This window comes from Heterodontus francisci, chromosome 4 (assembly GCF_036365525.1).
Source record: "Heterodontus francisci isolate sHetFra1 chromosome 4, sHetFra1.hap1, whole genome shotgun sequence".
NCBI lineage: Eukaryota > Metazoa > Chordata > Chondrichthyes > Heterodontiformes > Heterodontidae > Heterodontus > Heterodontus francisci.
In genome coordinates, this window is record NC_090374.1 from 112072464 (window position 1) to 112090308 (window position 17845).

A 17845-nucleotide genomic window follows, 5' to 3' on the forward strand; every position below is an offset into this window, starting at 1 on the left:
ATCAATATTAGCGACCACGCTCTGGAAATGGTTCAAGAGTTCACCTACCTAGGCTCAACTGTCACCAGTAACCTGTCTCTCGATGCAGAAATCAACAAGCGCATGGGAAAGGCTTCCACTGCCATGTCCAGACTGGCCAAGAGGGTGTGGGAAAATGGCGCACTGACATGGAACACAAAAGTCCGAGTGTTTCAAGCCTGTGTCCTCAGTACCTTGCTCTATGGCAGCGAGGCCTGGACAACGTATGTCAGCCAAGAGCGACGTCTCAACTCATTCTATCTTCGCTGCCTCCGGAGAATCCTTGGCATCAGGTGGCAGGACCGTATCTCCAATGCAGAGGTCCTCGAGGCGGCCAACATCCCCAGCGGCGCTTGTGGTGGCTTGGCCATGTGAGCCGCATGGAAGATGGCAGGATCCCCAAGGACACATTGTACAGCGAGCTCGTCACTGGTATCAGACCCACCGACCGTCCTTGTCTCCGCTTTAAAGACGTCTGCAAACGCAACATGAAGTCCTGTGACATTGACCACAAGTTGTGGGAGTCACTTGCCAGTGATCACCAGAGCTGGCGGACAGCCATAAAGGCAGGGCTAGAGTGGCGAGTCGAAGAGACTTAGCAGTTGACAGGAAAAAAAACAGACGTGCACGGAGAGAGCCAACTGTGTAACAGCCCTGACAACCAATTTTATCTGCAGCGCCTGTGGAAGAGTCTGTCGCTCTAGAATTGGCCTTTATAGCCACTCCAGGCACTGCTCCACAAACCACTGACCACCTATAGGCGCTTACCCATTGTCTCTCGAGACAAGGAGGCCAAAGAAAAAGGTGGTGGTATTGCCAAGCACAAATGAGAAACTATTTTCCCTGCATTGAAGTATTCCAGCAATGTAAGATTTGCCCCCATTACAATCCTGTTCATGAATTTAAATTACATTTAACATAGGAAATTTTACAAACTAATATTAACCTTAAAATGATTCATAGCAAATGATTTAATGAATTTAAATTACATGTTTGTTTCGGTTGAAACTTATTAGTTGAAGACTCGAATGGAGGAAAATATTTAAGTAATTGTGGGGGAAAATAATACATAAAATTATGTGGTGCACTGAGATACAAGGGGGAAGGTGCAGAGGAACAAAAGAGTAAACACATTTACAAAAGAATGGGTTTAAGGTTTCAATACATGTAAGTGCACAGATTAAATCTTCCTCTATATTAGTAAAATTATTCCTTTTCCTCTTTTGGAATAGAGTCAGAATGTAAGACCAAATCCAGTAATCTTGTCCCAGAATCAGGGCACAATATTTTAGTCCCATCTCTAATCTGTCTTCCCTTTGACTTGGCTTCCCCATTGGGAGTCCAAGATTACAGAACTGATTAATTTAAATAGTTTCCATGCTGATATTGTTTTTGTTAGGCATGCCAATAAAATTCAGTGGTTGGATTAATCGTCTATTCTGCTGGCCTAGGTACAAGGAAATTTACAGAGAATAGTAAGAAGAGTGCTGCAGATTTTATTCCAGAACCACTGCCACCGGGTACAGAGGGGTATGTACCTTGGCGTACTGCTGCACGTGCTAACCGATTCAGGTAACATTTTTTCTGAATGTATGTTTATTTTTCTGATTTTTGTTCCCTCGTCTTGGATCCTCCCACTGGAAAATCCTGAGATTCATCAGGTTAGGTGACCTTTGATATGTACATGGGCTATGTTGTGGTGGTTAGGCTATGGATAGTGCTGAAGTGTGACCTGAACTGAGTTGCGCACATTTGATCTTCCTCACCATCTTTTCTCTATTCTCCTCCAACCACTGCCATCTGGATCTTTTTTTAAAATAACAATTGTGCTCAATGTGAGGCATATTATTGCTAAGAAATGAAGCTCTTCTCATTTTGAATAACTAGTATCAGCACCAAGCAGATTTGGGTCACCAATTTGCATTTATATAGCGCCTTTAATGTAGAAAAATGTCCCAACACTTCACAGAAGTATAATCAGACAAAAATGGATACCAAGCCAAAAACGTGATATTATGAAGGGTGGTCAAATACTTGGTCCAAGAGGTGAATTTTAAGGAGGGCCTTAAAAGAGTGGAACGAGGTGAAGAGACAGAGGTTTGGGAAGACAATTCCAGAGCGTAGGGCCTTGGCGGCTGGATGGGGACTACATTAGAGTCAGAGGAACGCAGAACTCTGGGGGTTGTTGTAGAGCTAGAGGAGATTACAAAGATAGAGAGGGGTGAGGCCATGGAAAGATTGAAACATGAGGGTGAGAATTTTTATCTGGAGGCATTAATTGTCAGGGAGCCAATGTATGTCACAGGACAATGGTGCTGGGTGAGTGGTCTAGGTACCAAATAGGATATAAGCAGCAGAGTTTTCAATGAGCTGAAATTTAGCAAGGTGGAGGAATGGAGGCCAGCTAGGAGAGCATTGGAATAGTCAATCCTGGAGGTGACGAACGCAGTCTGGTTAAACATGAGATTGTGGCCAAACGTTTGCGGTGAGGATTGAAGACAATTAGCTCAGTCTTCCAGTTCATTATCTGTGATTTAATACTCGAACATAAAGTTGCTCTTTGCCTTTTGAAATTGTACCAGTTTCTATTTAAGTAGTTTTTTAAGCAAAATTGAAGTATGTTTATTGCTGCTGTTTTTTTCTTCTGGTAGCTTTTCAGATACTCTTATTCTGAAGGCTTTCTGCTAGGGTATGATCCCACTGATGCTTGTCAATTTCCATTCCTTAGACATGTTTTCATGCACAGTATAATTGTGGACAAGTTGTTTGACTACGAGGCGCAGTACAGAAAACCTTACTTTTTCCTCACATACTCAAACACAAGAACTGAAAGCAGGGTTTGCTGTGTGGCAATTGAAATTTGGAACCCTGATAATTTACCATCTCAAACCCAGGGTACTGGACAATTAATAGCACCTATGATGCCGCCCTGAAACTAATTCAGCATAGACTGAGAATCAAATCCAGAACGTTTCTGTCTATATGTCTCAGCTACTTAATGGATAAACTTGCTAAGCCATTGGTTGAGCTCTTGTTTTACTACTTTTGTTACATTTATTCAAATTCAGAAAAACATAATTTAACATTTACTGACCAACATTAACTGCGTCCATGGTGACTTAACAAGTTTTATTAAATTTGAGAGAAAAGAATGGTCTCTCGCTCTCTTCCCCTCCCCCATTAAGTTGTTTTACATGGACAGTATTGTCGTTTTTCCATTCAGCTGCCCTGTGTTATAGGAGTATTAATAGCAAGACTTGTTCATATATTGGAAAAAAACTTTGCTCTAAGTGATACATAAAACTGTCAAAAATATTTATCAAAGCTTATGCTTTAAGTTTGAGAATCATTAAGCCATTAAGTTTAGAATTATGCCACATAATTTATTTTCAGTTACTTAATAAACTGTTTTGCAGACAAAGGAACTATTTTGTGTCCTACTAAGATGTACAGACTTTAAGGTCCCAGGCTCAGTTCCTGGCCTGTGCTTAGTTAGCTGATCTCGTCAGGGACAGCATAAAAGTTGCAAAGTTAGTCACAGTATTTTGAGAGAGGATAGTTATCAAATGATTACTGTAAATATGCACACCTCTGGACATCAGGTAGGAATGATATCTGGTTTAATTGTGAAGTTATTGATGGCTGAATTAGCTGTTAAATAAGCCTAGAGAGCAAATGTTGTTAAGAATTACTGCTTGGGTGAAGGATTGCTGGCTTACTAGTTCCCATGGCTAGAAGAACTAGGAAGCTTTGGTGTCTTCTAGAGAGATGGAGATGGTTTGTTGTTGACGTAATTAATCTGAAATTTGGTGTACGCGGTTAGTTCGTCAATCTGCTTACATGATTAGTAACTGATAGTTATTTTTCTTATTGTTGACAGGAGTATTCGTCTAGGTTCACCACACCAAAATAGGGATGTTCAGGTAAAGGCACAACAGAAATTACAGTAGTTCTTGTATTCTGAATATATATTATAAAGCTGCTTGACTTCTTATTGTGTCCCGAACAGTAATTTTAAGTTCAGATCAAAATCAACAAAATTAACCACAGCAAACAACTGTAACTCTTGTGCATGATACCACTGAAACATCAATATTTTCATCACTAACACTATTTTGCATGTGCATAGTATCAATGTACAAAGTACTATTGCATCACAATGAACAGCATTCTGAAGAATTTGTGTTTGATTTCCATACCAACTTGGATTTATATAATGCCTTTAATGAAGGAAAATGTCCCAAAGTTGTGAATAGAGGAATAAGGAAAAATGGACATGCGGTCACCAATGGTGGGCAATGGAAGGTGCAAGAGGAATGGAAAGTTCGGGTGGTGTGTGGGACAGTGGTTTCTAGGGCTAGAGTAAATTACAGAAATAGGGAAGGGTAAGACCATGAAGGGGTATTAAACACAAGGATAAGAATTTTAAATTTGAGGCTTATGGGGGCTGAGAACCAGTGTAGGTCAGTGATGATAAGTTTTGATGTGTGATAGGATATAGACAGCAGAGTTTTCCATGAGCTGGTTTACATAGTATGAAGGATGGGAAGCAGCCCAAGACAGTATAGGAATCTGGAGGTAATAATTGCATGAATGACAGTTTCAGAGGCAGATGGGCTGAAGTGTGTGATGTTATGTAGATGGACATAAATTATCCTTGTAATGGAGAGGTTATGCGGTTGGAAATTCATCTCTGGATTGAATAGGGTGCTTCGACTCTGCTGGAGACGGTGACCAGCGAGGGGAATGGAATAAGTGGCGAAGGTAAGGGGATTAAAGATGGAGGTATCAATCTTACCACCGTTAAAAGCGAGGAAATTGCAGCTTATCCAAGACTGGATATCAGTCAGGCAGACTGACAAACAGTGGCAATGCAGGGATTGAGACAAATGATGGAGAGTTAGAATTGGGTGTCATAAGCATATGTGTAGAAGTTGACCCCATGTCTCTGGATGAAGCAGTCAAGGGGCAGATAAGGAAAAGGAGTTGGCCAAGGATCGATCTTTCAGAAACTCTGGAGATAATGGAACAGCAACGGGAAGTGAAGCCATTGCTGGGGATGCTCTAGCTATGATTTGATAAGAGTGGAACCCAAGCAAGGGTAGTTCCACAGAGCTCGAAAACAGGAAAGGCATTGGACGGCGATGGTGCAGTCAACCATGTTCAAGGCTGCAGAGAGGTCAAGGAGAGATAATACATGAGTCACAGAGGTTGTCATTTGTGATTTTGATTAGGGCTATTTCGTTGCTGTGGCAGGAGTGCCTGGAACTTGCTGCCAGGGGAGGTGGTGGAAGCAGGTACGATAGCGACGTTTAAGAGGCATCTTGACAAATACATGAATAGGATGGGAATAGAGGGATACGGTCCCCGGAAGTGTAGAAGGTTTTAGTTTAGGCAGGCATCAAGATCGGCACAGGCTTGGAGGGCCGAATGGCCTGTTCCTGTGCTGTATTGTACTTTGGAAACCTGATGAGAGATTTAAACAGTGTTGCAGAAAAGCTGGACATGTATTTGGGGAGGCACAGAAGCATGGGAACACCACCACCTGCAAGTTCCCCTCCAAGTCACACAACATCCTGACTTGGGACTATATTGCCATTCCTTCATTGTTGTTGCGTCAGAATTCTGGAACTCCCGAACAGCATTGTTGGTGTACCTACACCACACGGACTGCAGCAGTTCAAGAAGGCAGCTCACCGGCACTTTCTCAAGAGCTATTAGGGATGGACAATAAATGCTAGCCTTGTCAGCGACACTCACATCCCACAAATGAATTTAAAGAAAAAACTACTTCTGTGATTTTTCTGCGAAGAATATTAACTGGTAGTACATACGGCCAAATTCAAATAAGGCAGTAGTGATGGAGTGACACTGTATGTCACATTTTGTGTCATTATTGTCTTGGTATCCAACAATAACTGAGATAGCAGAAGTAGTTTTAAATTTCAAAGGACCAAGGTAGTTCTTTAATTGGTTGGTAACATCTTCCATAGTGGCAGATTTTCCACATTTCAGGGAAGCAATAACTTATCTACTGGAAGGCAAGGTGGCCCCTGTTAAACTGAAGTAGATACCCAACTTCGGCAGCAGGAACCATTATCTCTCATCAATATTGCCATTTGTCGGACCACAGTAGGCAAATTAGGCAGACTGAAATTCAGTGGGGTTAGTGCTGAGTTGCACAGGTGGATGGAAGTACTGCCCTGGCACACTACCAGCAAAAATGTTGGCAAATTGAAGGACTCTGCCCTATTGGCACACAAACAGAACCTTCTGAAAAAACATTAAAGTTTAAGTTCAACAAAATAGAATTCAGACTAAAATATATCAGTGTGTTTAAAAAGAAACAAATAAACTAGTGTTTCTATTGTGGGCTATTCATATGGCTAATTATCCATATGAGAAACATGGTGTCTTAGATGCTAGTAAAATGGTGACATTAGAGGTTTTGTTCATTTGGGGGATGTGGGCGCCATTGGCTAGGCCAGCATTTATTGCCCATCCCTAACTGCCCCTGAGACAGTGGTGGTGACTTCTTGAACCACCACAGTCCTTGGGGTGTAGGTACACCAACAGTGCTGTTAGGCAGGGAATTCCAGGATTTTGACCCAGCAACAGTGAAGGAATGGCGATATAGTTCCAAGTCAGGATGGTGTGTGGCTTGGAGGGGAACGTGCAGGTGGTGGTGTTCCCATGCATCCGCTGCCTTCGTCCTTCTAGGTGGGAGAGGTCATGGGTTTGGAAGGTGCTGTCGAAGGAGCCTTGGTAAGTTGCTGCAGTGCATCTTGTGTATGGTACACATGGCTGCCACTGTGTGTCAGTGGTGGAGGGAGTGAATGTTGAAGGTGGTGGCTGGGGTGCCAATCAAGCGGGCTGCTTTGTCCTGGATGGTGTTGAGCTTCTTGAGTGTTGTTGGAGCTGCAGCCATCCAGGCAGGTGGAGAGTATTCCATCACACTCCTGACTTGTGCCCTGTCGAAGGTGGACAGGCATTGGGGAGTCAAGAGGTGAGTTACTCGTTGTAGAATTCCAAGCCTCTGATCTGCTCTTGTAACTACAGCATTTATGTGGCTGGTCCAGTTCAGTTTCTGGTCAATGGTAACCCCCAGGATGTCGATAGTGGGGGAATTCAGCTATGGTAACGCCAATGAACATCAAGGGGAGCTGGTTAGATTCTCTCTTGTTTGAGATGGACATTGCCTGGCACTTGTGTGACATGAATATTACTTGCCACTTATCAGCCCAAGCCTGAGGTTGTCCAGGTCTTGCTGCATATGGACATGGGCTGCTTCAGTATCTGAGGAGTTGCAAATGGTGCTGAACATTGTGCAATCATCAGCGAACATCCCCACTTCTGACCTTATGATGGAGGGAAGGTCATTGATGAAGCAGCTGAAGATGGTTGGGCCTAGGACACTACCCTAAGGAACATCTGCAGTGATGTCCTAGGACTGCGATGATTGACCTCCAACAACCACAACCATCTTCCTTTGTGCTAGGTATGACTCCAACCAATGGAGAGTTTTCCTCTCGATTCCCATTGACTCCAGTTTTGCTCGGGCTTCTTGAAACCATACTCGGTCAAATGCTGCCTTGATGTCAAGGGCAGTCATTCGCACCTCACCTCTGGAGTTCAGCTCTTTTGTCCATGTTTGAACCAAGGCTGTCATGAGGTCAGGAGCTGAGTGACCCTGGTGGAACCCAAACTGAGTATCAGTGAGCAGGTTGTTCCTGAGCAAGTGCTACTTCATAGCACTATTAACGATCCCTTCCATCACCACCCCACCAGTCTCCACATTTGACAGATCATCCTCTGCCATTTACGCCACCTCAAACCCGATCCAACCACCAAATACATCTGTCCCACTCCCTTCAGCATTCCAAAGCGACCGTTTTCTCAATTATCCCTGTTACGACCAGGTGAGAAAGGGGTCTGGGGTTCCCTCTCAGCCTTCACCTGGTCTTACTGTAACAGGGTTTAATTTTAAACACACCATTTTTTTAGTGCCCCCTTTGTGAATGCTTGTTCACTAACTTCCAATTATAAGGCAAAGAAACTAGCCAAACAAGTTTACTTAGGTTTAAAGAAAAAAGGTTGAACTTTATTAAACTCTAATTCGGTTAATGCCTAAGGATACGCAATGCACCCCTGCTAGCATGCACATGCTATATACAAATGCAGATAGAGACAGAAAAGAGCAGAAGAAATAAAGTGGAAAAGTTTGAGGCAATATCTGAAGATGGTTTTGGTTACTGTTCTTCGAGCTCACTGTAAAGTCCTTGATTGTATGTAGGTCTTGCTTTTTGTTGGGCCCCAGTATTCTTCTTATACCTTGTTCAGTGGAGGCTTTTCTCTCTTGAAGTTCATGTGTCGTCAGTGGGTCCAGAGGCTTGTGAGAAAGAGATGGGAGCAGACAGGAGAGGTCTTCTCACTCCAGGAGCAAACAGTCTGAGTTCAAAAACTCTGTGGCTAGTTTAAAAAAACAGTCCTGGCTTCTGTGGATTGTATCACCTTAGCAGTCTCTGGAATGCTCTTCCTTACACCTTCAATATCTGGTGATCAAAATCTGTTGTGGGTTGAATGTGTCAGGGAATGGTCCTTTTGTCTGCACAAGCACTGTCTGTTAGTATGCAAATATTTTTCAGCTAAGTGTCTGGCAGCTCTTGTAACAGGCCTTCTCTTCCTAGCAAGTTTAAAATCAATGTTCATATGACAAAATTAATATGGCTCATTCTTGGCAGGTATGGGCCTGCATGACACCCCCAATACCTGCTCTGCTTCCTCACCCTCACGTGCAAGCACAGGAGATGCGGCACTCAAACATGTTTTCCTGGCGAGACTGCAGTTCACTTGTACTTCTTCCAGCCTCGTATGCTGCGTTCACTGCTCATGATGCAGTCTGCTTTACTATATTCAGCTTGATTTTCTTCTGCATTATTAACCTTAGATGTCTCGCATGCCTTTTTCTGAGTAATTTTAATTTTAACCTCTACTCATCAAAGGAATGCCAGTTTTAATCGCTCCACTTTTACATATCAAACCATTATTTAAATCATCAGTTTGAACTTTATAAAAAGGATAAACATGATCCATCATCTTGGCAGCATTTCGAGCAGTTGCTATTTGCTTTGAGCTTTCTCCAGTCAAAAGTTGGCCTTGGTACTAGGAACAATCAGCATGAAGCAATTTGAGTCAGGTACAGCCACCCAGATACAGAGCAAAACTCTCTACTCTGTCGTATCAACATTCCTTAATTGTAATCTTGGATGCGAACAGCCGGCAGAGAGAAGTTTCATCAGTTTAGATTGGATTTGAACTAAAGTTATAAGGAGGATTGTGTGTTAATCTATTATACTATTCTGTACCATAAGTTGACATTTCTTAAAGTGGAAGTATAACTTGTTTCTTCAATGTTTTCACTTACCAGTCTAAGTTTATGTACTGAAGCAAAATATTGGAAAACTAAAAAGCTTGTTTATTGAATTTTCCTACTTTAATCAATTTCATATGACAAGACGATGATCTGGTAGGTAAACAAAGTGTCATCCTTCCACTTCTGTTTCCTGAGTTTAAATCCACCCAGACTCATGGAATAAAATTCTTCTAAAATAGAATACCAGAATTTATGTCCACCTTCATTACCACCTGTACTCTAGTGATATATTATAAATAATAACTTACAGATTTAAATTGAATTGTTAATGTTTTGAGTGCAGGCTAGTAACCCAGTGAAGTTCACATTGGAGAGTGCATCATCTTCCGAAACTGAAGAGCCTATCTGTACTCCTAAGGCAGAAATGCAGGTGACTGTTATGGGAGATTCATCTGAGGCAATCACGGTGAAACAATACAAACACTTAAAGGTAATGGGTATGTGAAAATAAAGATTTAACCATTAATACATTTAAGTGTAAACTTTACTTTTTAGGTTTTAAAATCAGTATTTTTTATTGGATGTAAGGAACATTTAGCAAACCAACACTTATGTCATATAGAATTCTGACAACTTCTAGAAATATGCAGAGAATTCATTATTCACTAAAAGTTGGAACCTAGCTATGTTTTTAACTCTTATTTGAAAAGCAATTCTGTAGTTGTGTGATGCTAGGTATATAGGCTGTACCTCCCAAAGACTGGCGGATCGTATCAAACAACAAAACAACACGTTCCTTCTGCTTTTCGCAACAGGCAAGGTACAGGCCGTACCCAAAGAGCCCGTGCTTGCAAAACTCAGAACACAGAGTCCAACATTAGATGCGATTCTGCGATTGGACATTTGCTAAATAATCCTCAGTGTGCTTAGAATTATGCTGACAACCAATTTAAGATTGTCAGTCGGGCTCGCAGTGTGGCACATTTGCAATTAGTGGAGGCTACATATATTAATACACAGGGCCCTGTTCTTTGCAGACAGAAAGAACATCGCACCTGTTTCAGCTAAACAAAATAAACTGGTTCATTCCCATGGGCAATGCCTTGACCAATCAGAGTCAAGCTGCCTGGTTTAAATTTCAAACAAAGCTTGGCAATTAACTGTCAGTCACCATAACTGGTGCATTCCCCATGGCAACACCTCTACCAATCAGAGTCCACTTGCCAAACAAACAATCAGCATGTTCTCCTCATACAGTTTATATCTATTGCTTTCCCTTACATTGGTATTCTTTCAAATTGTCCTGATGAGTGCAAGACGAAAAACTTTGACAAAATGTCTGTTTTCAGCAATACTCAAATTATGTAGTTCTTAAATGTTAATATTTAAATTCATTATTGTCATAGTTGTGGAGATTAAACCAGCTCAATAGCTCAGCTGCTTTGTGCGCTTTTTTTGATAAAATTACTACATACTGCAGATTGGAATATTAAAGTTAAATCATTTTGGCTAACTTGTGTTATGTTACAGTTTCATAGATGTTGGTTGCCCCTTAGCATATCACCCAAGTAGCTGTTATGAGCTTAGTGAGTGTTGGCAACTCGTTCAATTGTTAGGGCATTCACGGCAGAGTCTGTTCCTGTCCTTGCTTGACATCCACTAATGTGTAATTTGCAGCAAGGGTCACTGGACAGCAAACAGGGTTTGGAATTTTAGCTCATTTTCCCTGCCCAAAACCAAGGTTCACTGAGGCCAATTGTAGTGCCTTTACCGTCATCCTGGCTGAGATGAACTAAGTCAGCACATATAGCTAACTTAAACTGATTCCTAAAATTGAGAGAGAATATTTTTAAATCAATATGAGGCATCAGAGCATGTCAGCTAGCACAGGTAATGGCATGCAGAACTTCGCAGAGGATAGATGTCTGGAAGTGTTCCACTTACGTTTGAATTTATGTAGGACAGAGGTGACAAAGGTATAACTGATAATTTCTGCATCAACGTGCATGTGATGGGAGATAGGGTGGCCAATGTGCCGGAAGTGGAAGTAGATGGCTTTGGTGATGATCGGATGCGGGGTTTGAATGGGAAACAGTATTTGCATTAATTTAAGTCGAAGAAGCAGCGAGGAAGGCAAATGGAATCATTGACTAAGGTGTGAATTTTCTGCTCAGAACTGAAGATAACTTTTGTCTTCCTGATTGAGCTGAAGGAAGTTCTAGTTTATTTGGAGCTTGATTTTTGATGGCTAGCCGGACAGCACAGTAACAATTGTGGAATTGATGCTAAGGATAGAAAGGTAAAGTTGAATTTCATCAGTGTGTATGGAATCTAACACCATGCTTGCAAATGATGATGCTGAAAGACAGCTTGTTAATGAATAAAAAAAGGTTGAAAATGGACCTGGGCATCAAGCTTTGATTCTATGACCTCCATGATCATGATCAATGCACAAAGAGACAGATATATTGATGTCTTAGCATTGGGTAGCTCTATGCCTTCATTATCAACCCTTGAGGGAACCCGAGCTATCCATTTGAGCATTAAATTTTCATCTTCCATTGATGTCTTCCAAACAAAAATCAGTTAATCTCAGCTGTTGGTATATTTTGGCAATTCTATTCATATGAATTCCTTGAGCTTTACAAACATGATCAATCCAGCTCAGTAAGAATTAAGTTCTACTTTTAATTTTTTATTTCAGGTGGAACTGGAAGAATGTCGACTGAGACTGGAAGAAGAAATCAGAGCACGAACAAAGGCTGATGCTCGACTGATGGAGGTAAGGGGAAGCCAAGTTTTTTTTTTTGCTTTATTCTGTCTTCCTATAGATTACCTTGCAATTCATTTTATGTTCATTTTGTTGAGTTATGATGAGAGGCTGGAATTTTGAATTGATTTTAGCCTTTAATAATTAGCCATGTGAAACTTTAAATAGAGTATGCGAACATCATGAGCAACTGAATGTCACCATAATTGGGCACAACCTTTGTACTTAATGGCACCATCTAGCTTCATATTGTCTCTCATTTCTTGACGCTAGGGTTATACAGTGAACCTCTTTATTTAAACTGGGGGTTAGGCCACAATTTAAAGAGTGTCTTGTTAATATTCAGTCATTAGTTCATCAAGTTTTTAATCCCATTTTTCTGTATTTGAATCCACTCTTAGTGATAATTTTGCAAAGGACCTCGTGGTGGGGAAGCTTCTAGAAATGATAATTTGGGACAAAGGTAAAAGTCCCTTGGGTAAATGCAGGTTAATTAGGAAAAGTCTGCACGGATTTGTGAAGGGCAAATCAATTTTAACTAACTTGCTGGAGTTTTTTGATGAGGTAACAGAGAAGGTTGATGAGGGCAGTGCTGTTGATGTGGAGTACATGGACTTCCAAAAAGCATTTGATAAAGTGCCACATAACAGATTTGTCAGCAAAGTTATAGCTCATGGAATAAAAGGACATTAGCAACCTGGATATGAAATTGGCTGAGTGAAAGAAAACACAAAATAGTGGTTATTTGATGTTTTTTGGACTGGAGGAAGGTTTGTAATGGAATTCCCCAAAGGTCAGTGTTAGGACCTTTGCTGTTCCCGATATATATTAATGATGTAGACCTTGTTGGACATGGCACAATATCTCAATTTGCAGATATTGCAAAACTTGGAAACATTGTGAACTGTGAGGAGGATAGTGTAGAACTTCTAAAGGATGTATACAAGTTGGTGGGATGGGTGGACAAGTGGCAGATGAAATTTAATGCAGAGAAGCTTGAGGTGATTCATTTTGATAGGAAGAACACGGAGACACAATATAAAAGAAAGGGTGCAATTCTAAAGGGGATGCAGGAGCAGAGGGACCTGGGGGTATATGTGCATAAATCAGGACAGGTTGAGAACGCGGTTAATAGAGCATACAGCATCATAAATAAGTAGAGTACAAAAGCAAGGAAGTTATGTTAAACTTATACAGAACACTGATTCGACCTCAACTGGAGTATTGTGTCCAGTTCTGGGTGCCACACTTTAGGAAAGATGTGAAGGCATTGGAGAGAATGCAGAAAAGGTTCATGAGAATGGTTCCAGGGATAAGGAACATCAGTTACGGATAGATTGGAGAAGAGAAGATTGAAAGGAGATTTTATAGAGATATTTAAAATTATGAGGGGTCTGGACAGGGTAGATAGGGAAAATCTGTTTCCATTGGTGGAGGGATTGAGAACAAGAGGGTACAGATTTAAGCTAATTGGCAAAAGAAGCAATAGTGACATGAAACCTTTTTCACGCAGTGAGTAGTTAGGATCTGGAATGTACTGCCCGAGAGTGTGGTGGAGACAGGTTCAATTGAGGTATTCAAGAGGGAATTGGATTGTTATCTGAAAAGGAAGAACATGCAGGGTTACCGGGAGAAGGCCAGGGAGTGGCACTAGGTAAACTGCTCTTTTAGAGACAGGACGGGATGAATGGCCTCATTCTGTGTTGTAACAATTCTGTGATTCTTACTGAAGCTTTTAGCCCTAGTTACAGCACACTCAACATTACATTTTCTACTATTGTGTAGTTATATATTTAAGTTTCATTAGCTAACAAAATTATATTACAATCCTCAACAACTAGCTTATGTATCCAGATTTCCAGCATTACATACAAACATACGAATTAGGGCAAATTGGATCCAAAATTGGTTTAGGGTCAGGAGGCAGAGGGTAATGGTCGAGGGCTGTTTTTGCGATTGGAAGCCTGTGACCAGTGGTGTACCACAGGGATCGGTGCTGGGACTCTTGCTGTTTGTAGTGTACATTAATGATTTAGACGTGAATATAGGAGGTATGATCAGTAAGTTCGCAGATGACATGAAAATTGATAGTGTTGTAAATAGTGAGGAGGAAATCCTTATATTACCAGGGAGGTATAGATGGGCTGGTAAGATGGGCAGAGCAGTGGCAAATGGAATTTAATCCTGAAAAGTGTGCGGTAATGCATTTTGGGAGGACTAACAAGGCAAGGGAATATACAATGGATGGTAGGACCCCAGGAAATAAAGAAGGTCAGAAGGACCTTGGTGTACTTGTCCATAGATCACTGAAGGCAGCAGCACAGGTAGATAAGGTGGTTGGGAAGGCATATTGGATACTTGCCTTTATTAGCCGAGGCATAGAGTATAAGAGCAGGGAGGTTATGATGGAGCTGTATAAAACGCTAGTTAGGCCACAGCTGGAGTACTGTGTACAGTTCTGGTCACCACACTATAGGAAGGATGTGATTACACTGGAGAGGGTGCAGAGGAGATTCACCAGGATGTTGCCTGGGCTGGAGCATTTCAGCTATGAAGAGAGACTGGATAGGCTAGGGTTGTTTTCCTTAGAGCAGAGAAGGCTGAGGGGGACACGATTGAGGTGTACAAGATTTTGAGGGGCATTGATAGGTCAGATAGGAAGAAACTTTTTCCCTTAGTGGAGGGGTCAAGACCAGGGGGCATAGATTTAGGGTAAGGGGCAGGGGGGATTTGAGGAAAAGTTCTTTCACCCAGATGGTGGTTGGAATGTGGAACAGACTGCCTGAAGAGATGGTGGAGGCAGGAACCCTCTCGACATTTAAGAAGTATTTAGATGAGCACTTGAAATGCCATAGCATACAAAGCTACTGGCCAAATGCAGGAATATGGGATTAGAATAGTTGGGTGCTGGATGGCTGGCACAGACGCGATGGGCCGAAGGCCCTGTTTCTGTGCTGTATAACTCTATGATAGTAAAAGTAGGTCACTCGGCCCCTCGAGCCTGCTCTGCCGTTCAAAAAGTTCATGGCTGAACTGATTACTCCACATTTCCTCCTACCCCAGATAACCTTTCACCCCCTTGCTCATCAAGAATCTATCTACTTCTGCCTTAAAAATATTCAAAGACTCTGCTTCCACTGTCTTTTGAGGAAGAGAATTCCAAAGACTCACGACCCTCAAAGAAAGAAATTCTCCTCATCTCTGTCTTAAATGGGCGACCCCTTATTTTTAAACAGTGACCCATAGTTCTAGATTCTCCCACAAGGGGAAACATCCTTTCCACATCCACCCTGTCAAGACCCCTCAGAATCTTATATGCTTCACTCAAGTCGCCTCTTATTCTTCTAAACTCCAGCAGATGCAAGCCTAGCCTGTCCAATCTTTCCTCGTAAGACAGCCCATCGATTCCAGGTATTATTCTAGTAAACCTCTCAACACTGCCTCCAATGCATTTATATCCTTCCTTAAATAAGGAGACCAGTACTGTACACCGTACCCCAGATGTGGTCTCACCAATGCCCTGTATAGCTGAAGCATATTCTCCCTAATTCTGTATTCAATTCCCCTTGCGATAAATGATAACATTCTATTAGCTTTCCTAATTACGTGCTGTACCTGCATACTAACCTTTTGCGATTCATACACTAGGACACCCAGATCCCTCTGCTTCTTGGAGCTCTGCAATCTCTCACCATTTAGGTAATAAGCTTTTCTATTCTTCCTGCCAAAGTGGACAATTTCACATTTTCCCACATTATACTCCATTTGCCAGGTCTTTGCCCACTCACTTAACCTATCTATATCCCTTTGTAGCCTCCTTATGTCCTCTTCACAACTTACTTTCCAATCTATCTTTGTGTCATCAGCAAATTTAGCAACCATACCTTTGGTCTCTTCATCTAAGTCATTTATATAAATTGTAAAAAGTTGAGGCCCCAGCACAGATCCCTGTGGCTCACCACTCGTTACATCTTGCCAACCAGAAAATTACCCATTTATGCCTACTCTCTGTTTCCTTTTAGCTAGCCAATTTTCTTTCCATGCCAATATGTTACCCCCTACACCATGAGCTTTTATTTTCTGCAATAACCTTTGATGTGGCACCTTATCAAATGCTTTCTGGAAATCTAAGTAAAATACCTCCTTATCCACAGCTCATGTAACTCCCTCAAAGAACTCTAATAAATTGGTTAAACATGATTTCCCTTTCACAAAACCATGTTGACTCTGCCTGATTACCTTGAATTTTTCGAAGTGCCCTGCTATAACATCTTTCATTATAGTTTCTAACATTTTCTCTAACACAGATGTCAAGCTAACTGGCCTGTAGTTTCCTGCTTTCTGTCTCCCTCCCTTTTTTGAATAAAGGGGTTACATGTGCTGTTTTCCAATCTAACTGAACCTTTCTGGAATCTAGGGAATTTTGGAAAATTAAAACTTGCGCATCAACTATCTCACTAGCCACTTCTTTTAACACCCTAGGATGAAGGCCATCAGGACTCGAGGACTTGTCAGCCCGCAGCTCCAACAAATTTGTTCAGTACCACTTCCCTGGTGATTTTAATTTTCTTGCGTTCCTCCCTCCCTTCCATTTCCTGATTTACAGCTAATTCTGGGATGTTATTTGTATCCTCAATAGTGAAGACTGATGCAAAATACCTGTTCAATTCATCTGCCATCTCCTTATTATCCATTATTAATTCCCCAGACTCATTTTCTATAGGACCAACGCTCATTTTGTTACCTCTTTTTTATTTTTGAAATATTTATAGGAACTCTTGCTATTTGTCTTTATATTTCAAGCTAGCTTTCTCTCGTACTCTAATTTTACCGTCCTTATCAATCTTTTAATCATTCTTTGCTGTTTTTTATATTCTGTCCAATCTTCTGATCTGCCTCCCATCTTTGCGCAATTATATGCTTTTTCTTTAGGTTTGGTACTATCTTTAACTGTTTTAGTTAACCACGGATGGTGGGTCCCACCCTTGGAATTTTTCTTTCCCGTTGAAATGTATCTATTCTGAAATATTCCCTTAACCGTCTGCCACTGCATCTCTATTGACCTATCCCTTAACCTAATTTGCCAGTTCACTTTCACTGCTTTCATGCCCTCATAATTGTCCTTATACTAGTCTTGGACCCACTCTTCTCTCCCTCAAACTGAATGTAAAATTCAATCATATTATGATTGCTTCTACCTAGGGCGCCTTAACTAAGAGGTCATTAATTAATCCTATCTCATTGCACAATACCAGGTCTAGTATAGCCTGCTCTCTGGTTGGCTCCAGAATGTATTGTTCCAAGAAATTCACCTGAAAACATTCTATGTACTCCTCATCTAGGCTATCTCTGCCCATCTGATGTTCCTGTCTATATGTAGGTTAAAACCCCCCATAATTATCGCCGTACCTTTCTGACAAGCTCTCATTATTTCTTCCTTTATACCCAGTCCTACAGTGTGGTTAATGTTAGGTGGCCTATACACCAGTCCCACAAGTGACTTCTTGCGCCTTTGTGATTTCTCATCTCTACCCAAACTGCTTCTACATCCTGGTTTCCTGAACTTAGATCATCCCTCTCTATTACGCCAATACCATCATTAATGAACAGAGCTGCCCCTCCATATTTTCCTAGTTTCCTGTCCTTCCTAAGTGCCATGTACCCTTCAATATTCAGGTCCCAAT

At 41.4% G+C, this 17845-nt stretch overlaps 1 protein-coding gene and 1 long non-coding RNA gene across 8 annotated transcripts in view; one reads left to right on the plus strand and one right to left on the minus strand.

The window, feature by feature from the left end:
• Positions 1–17845, plus strand: part of LOC137369197 (phosphoserine aminotransferase-like) — a 226988-nt gene that overhangs the window by 98419 nt on the left and 110724 nt on the right. For 4 of the 7 annotated variants that reach the window (XM_068029999.1, XM_068030000.1, XM_068030001.1 and 1 more), the window contains 4 exons: positions 1470–1590; positions 3899–3941; positions 9735–9881; positions 12096–12173. In XM_068029999.1, coding sequence (XP_067886100.1) covers positions 1470–1590; positions 3899–3941; positions 9735–9881; positions 12096–12173 — 389 coding nt within the window. Of the gene's footprint in view, positions 1–1469; positions 1591–3898; positions 3942–9734; positions 9882–11266; positions 11368–11418; positions 11547–11592; positions 11691–12095; positions 12174–17845 lie in introns of those variants that run through there. The other 3 variants (XM_068030003.1, XM_068030004.1, XM_068030005.1) reach the window with 3 other exon arrangements.
• Positions 1–17845, minus strand: part of LOC137369198 (uncharacterized) — a 97728-nt gene that overhangs the window by 22063 nt on the left and 57820 nt on the right. The window lies entirely within an intron of this gene.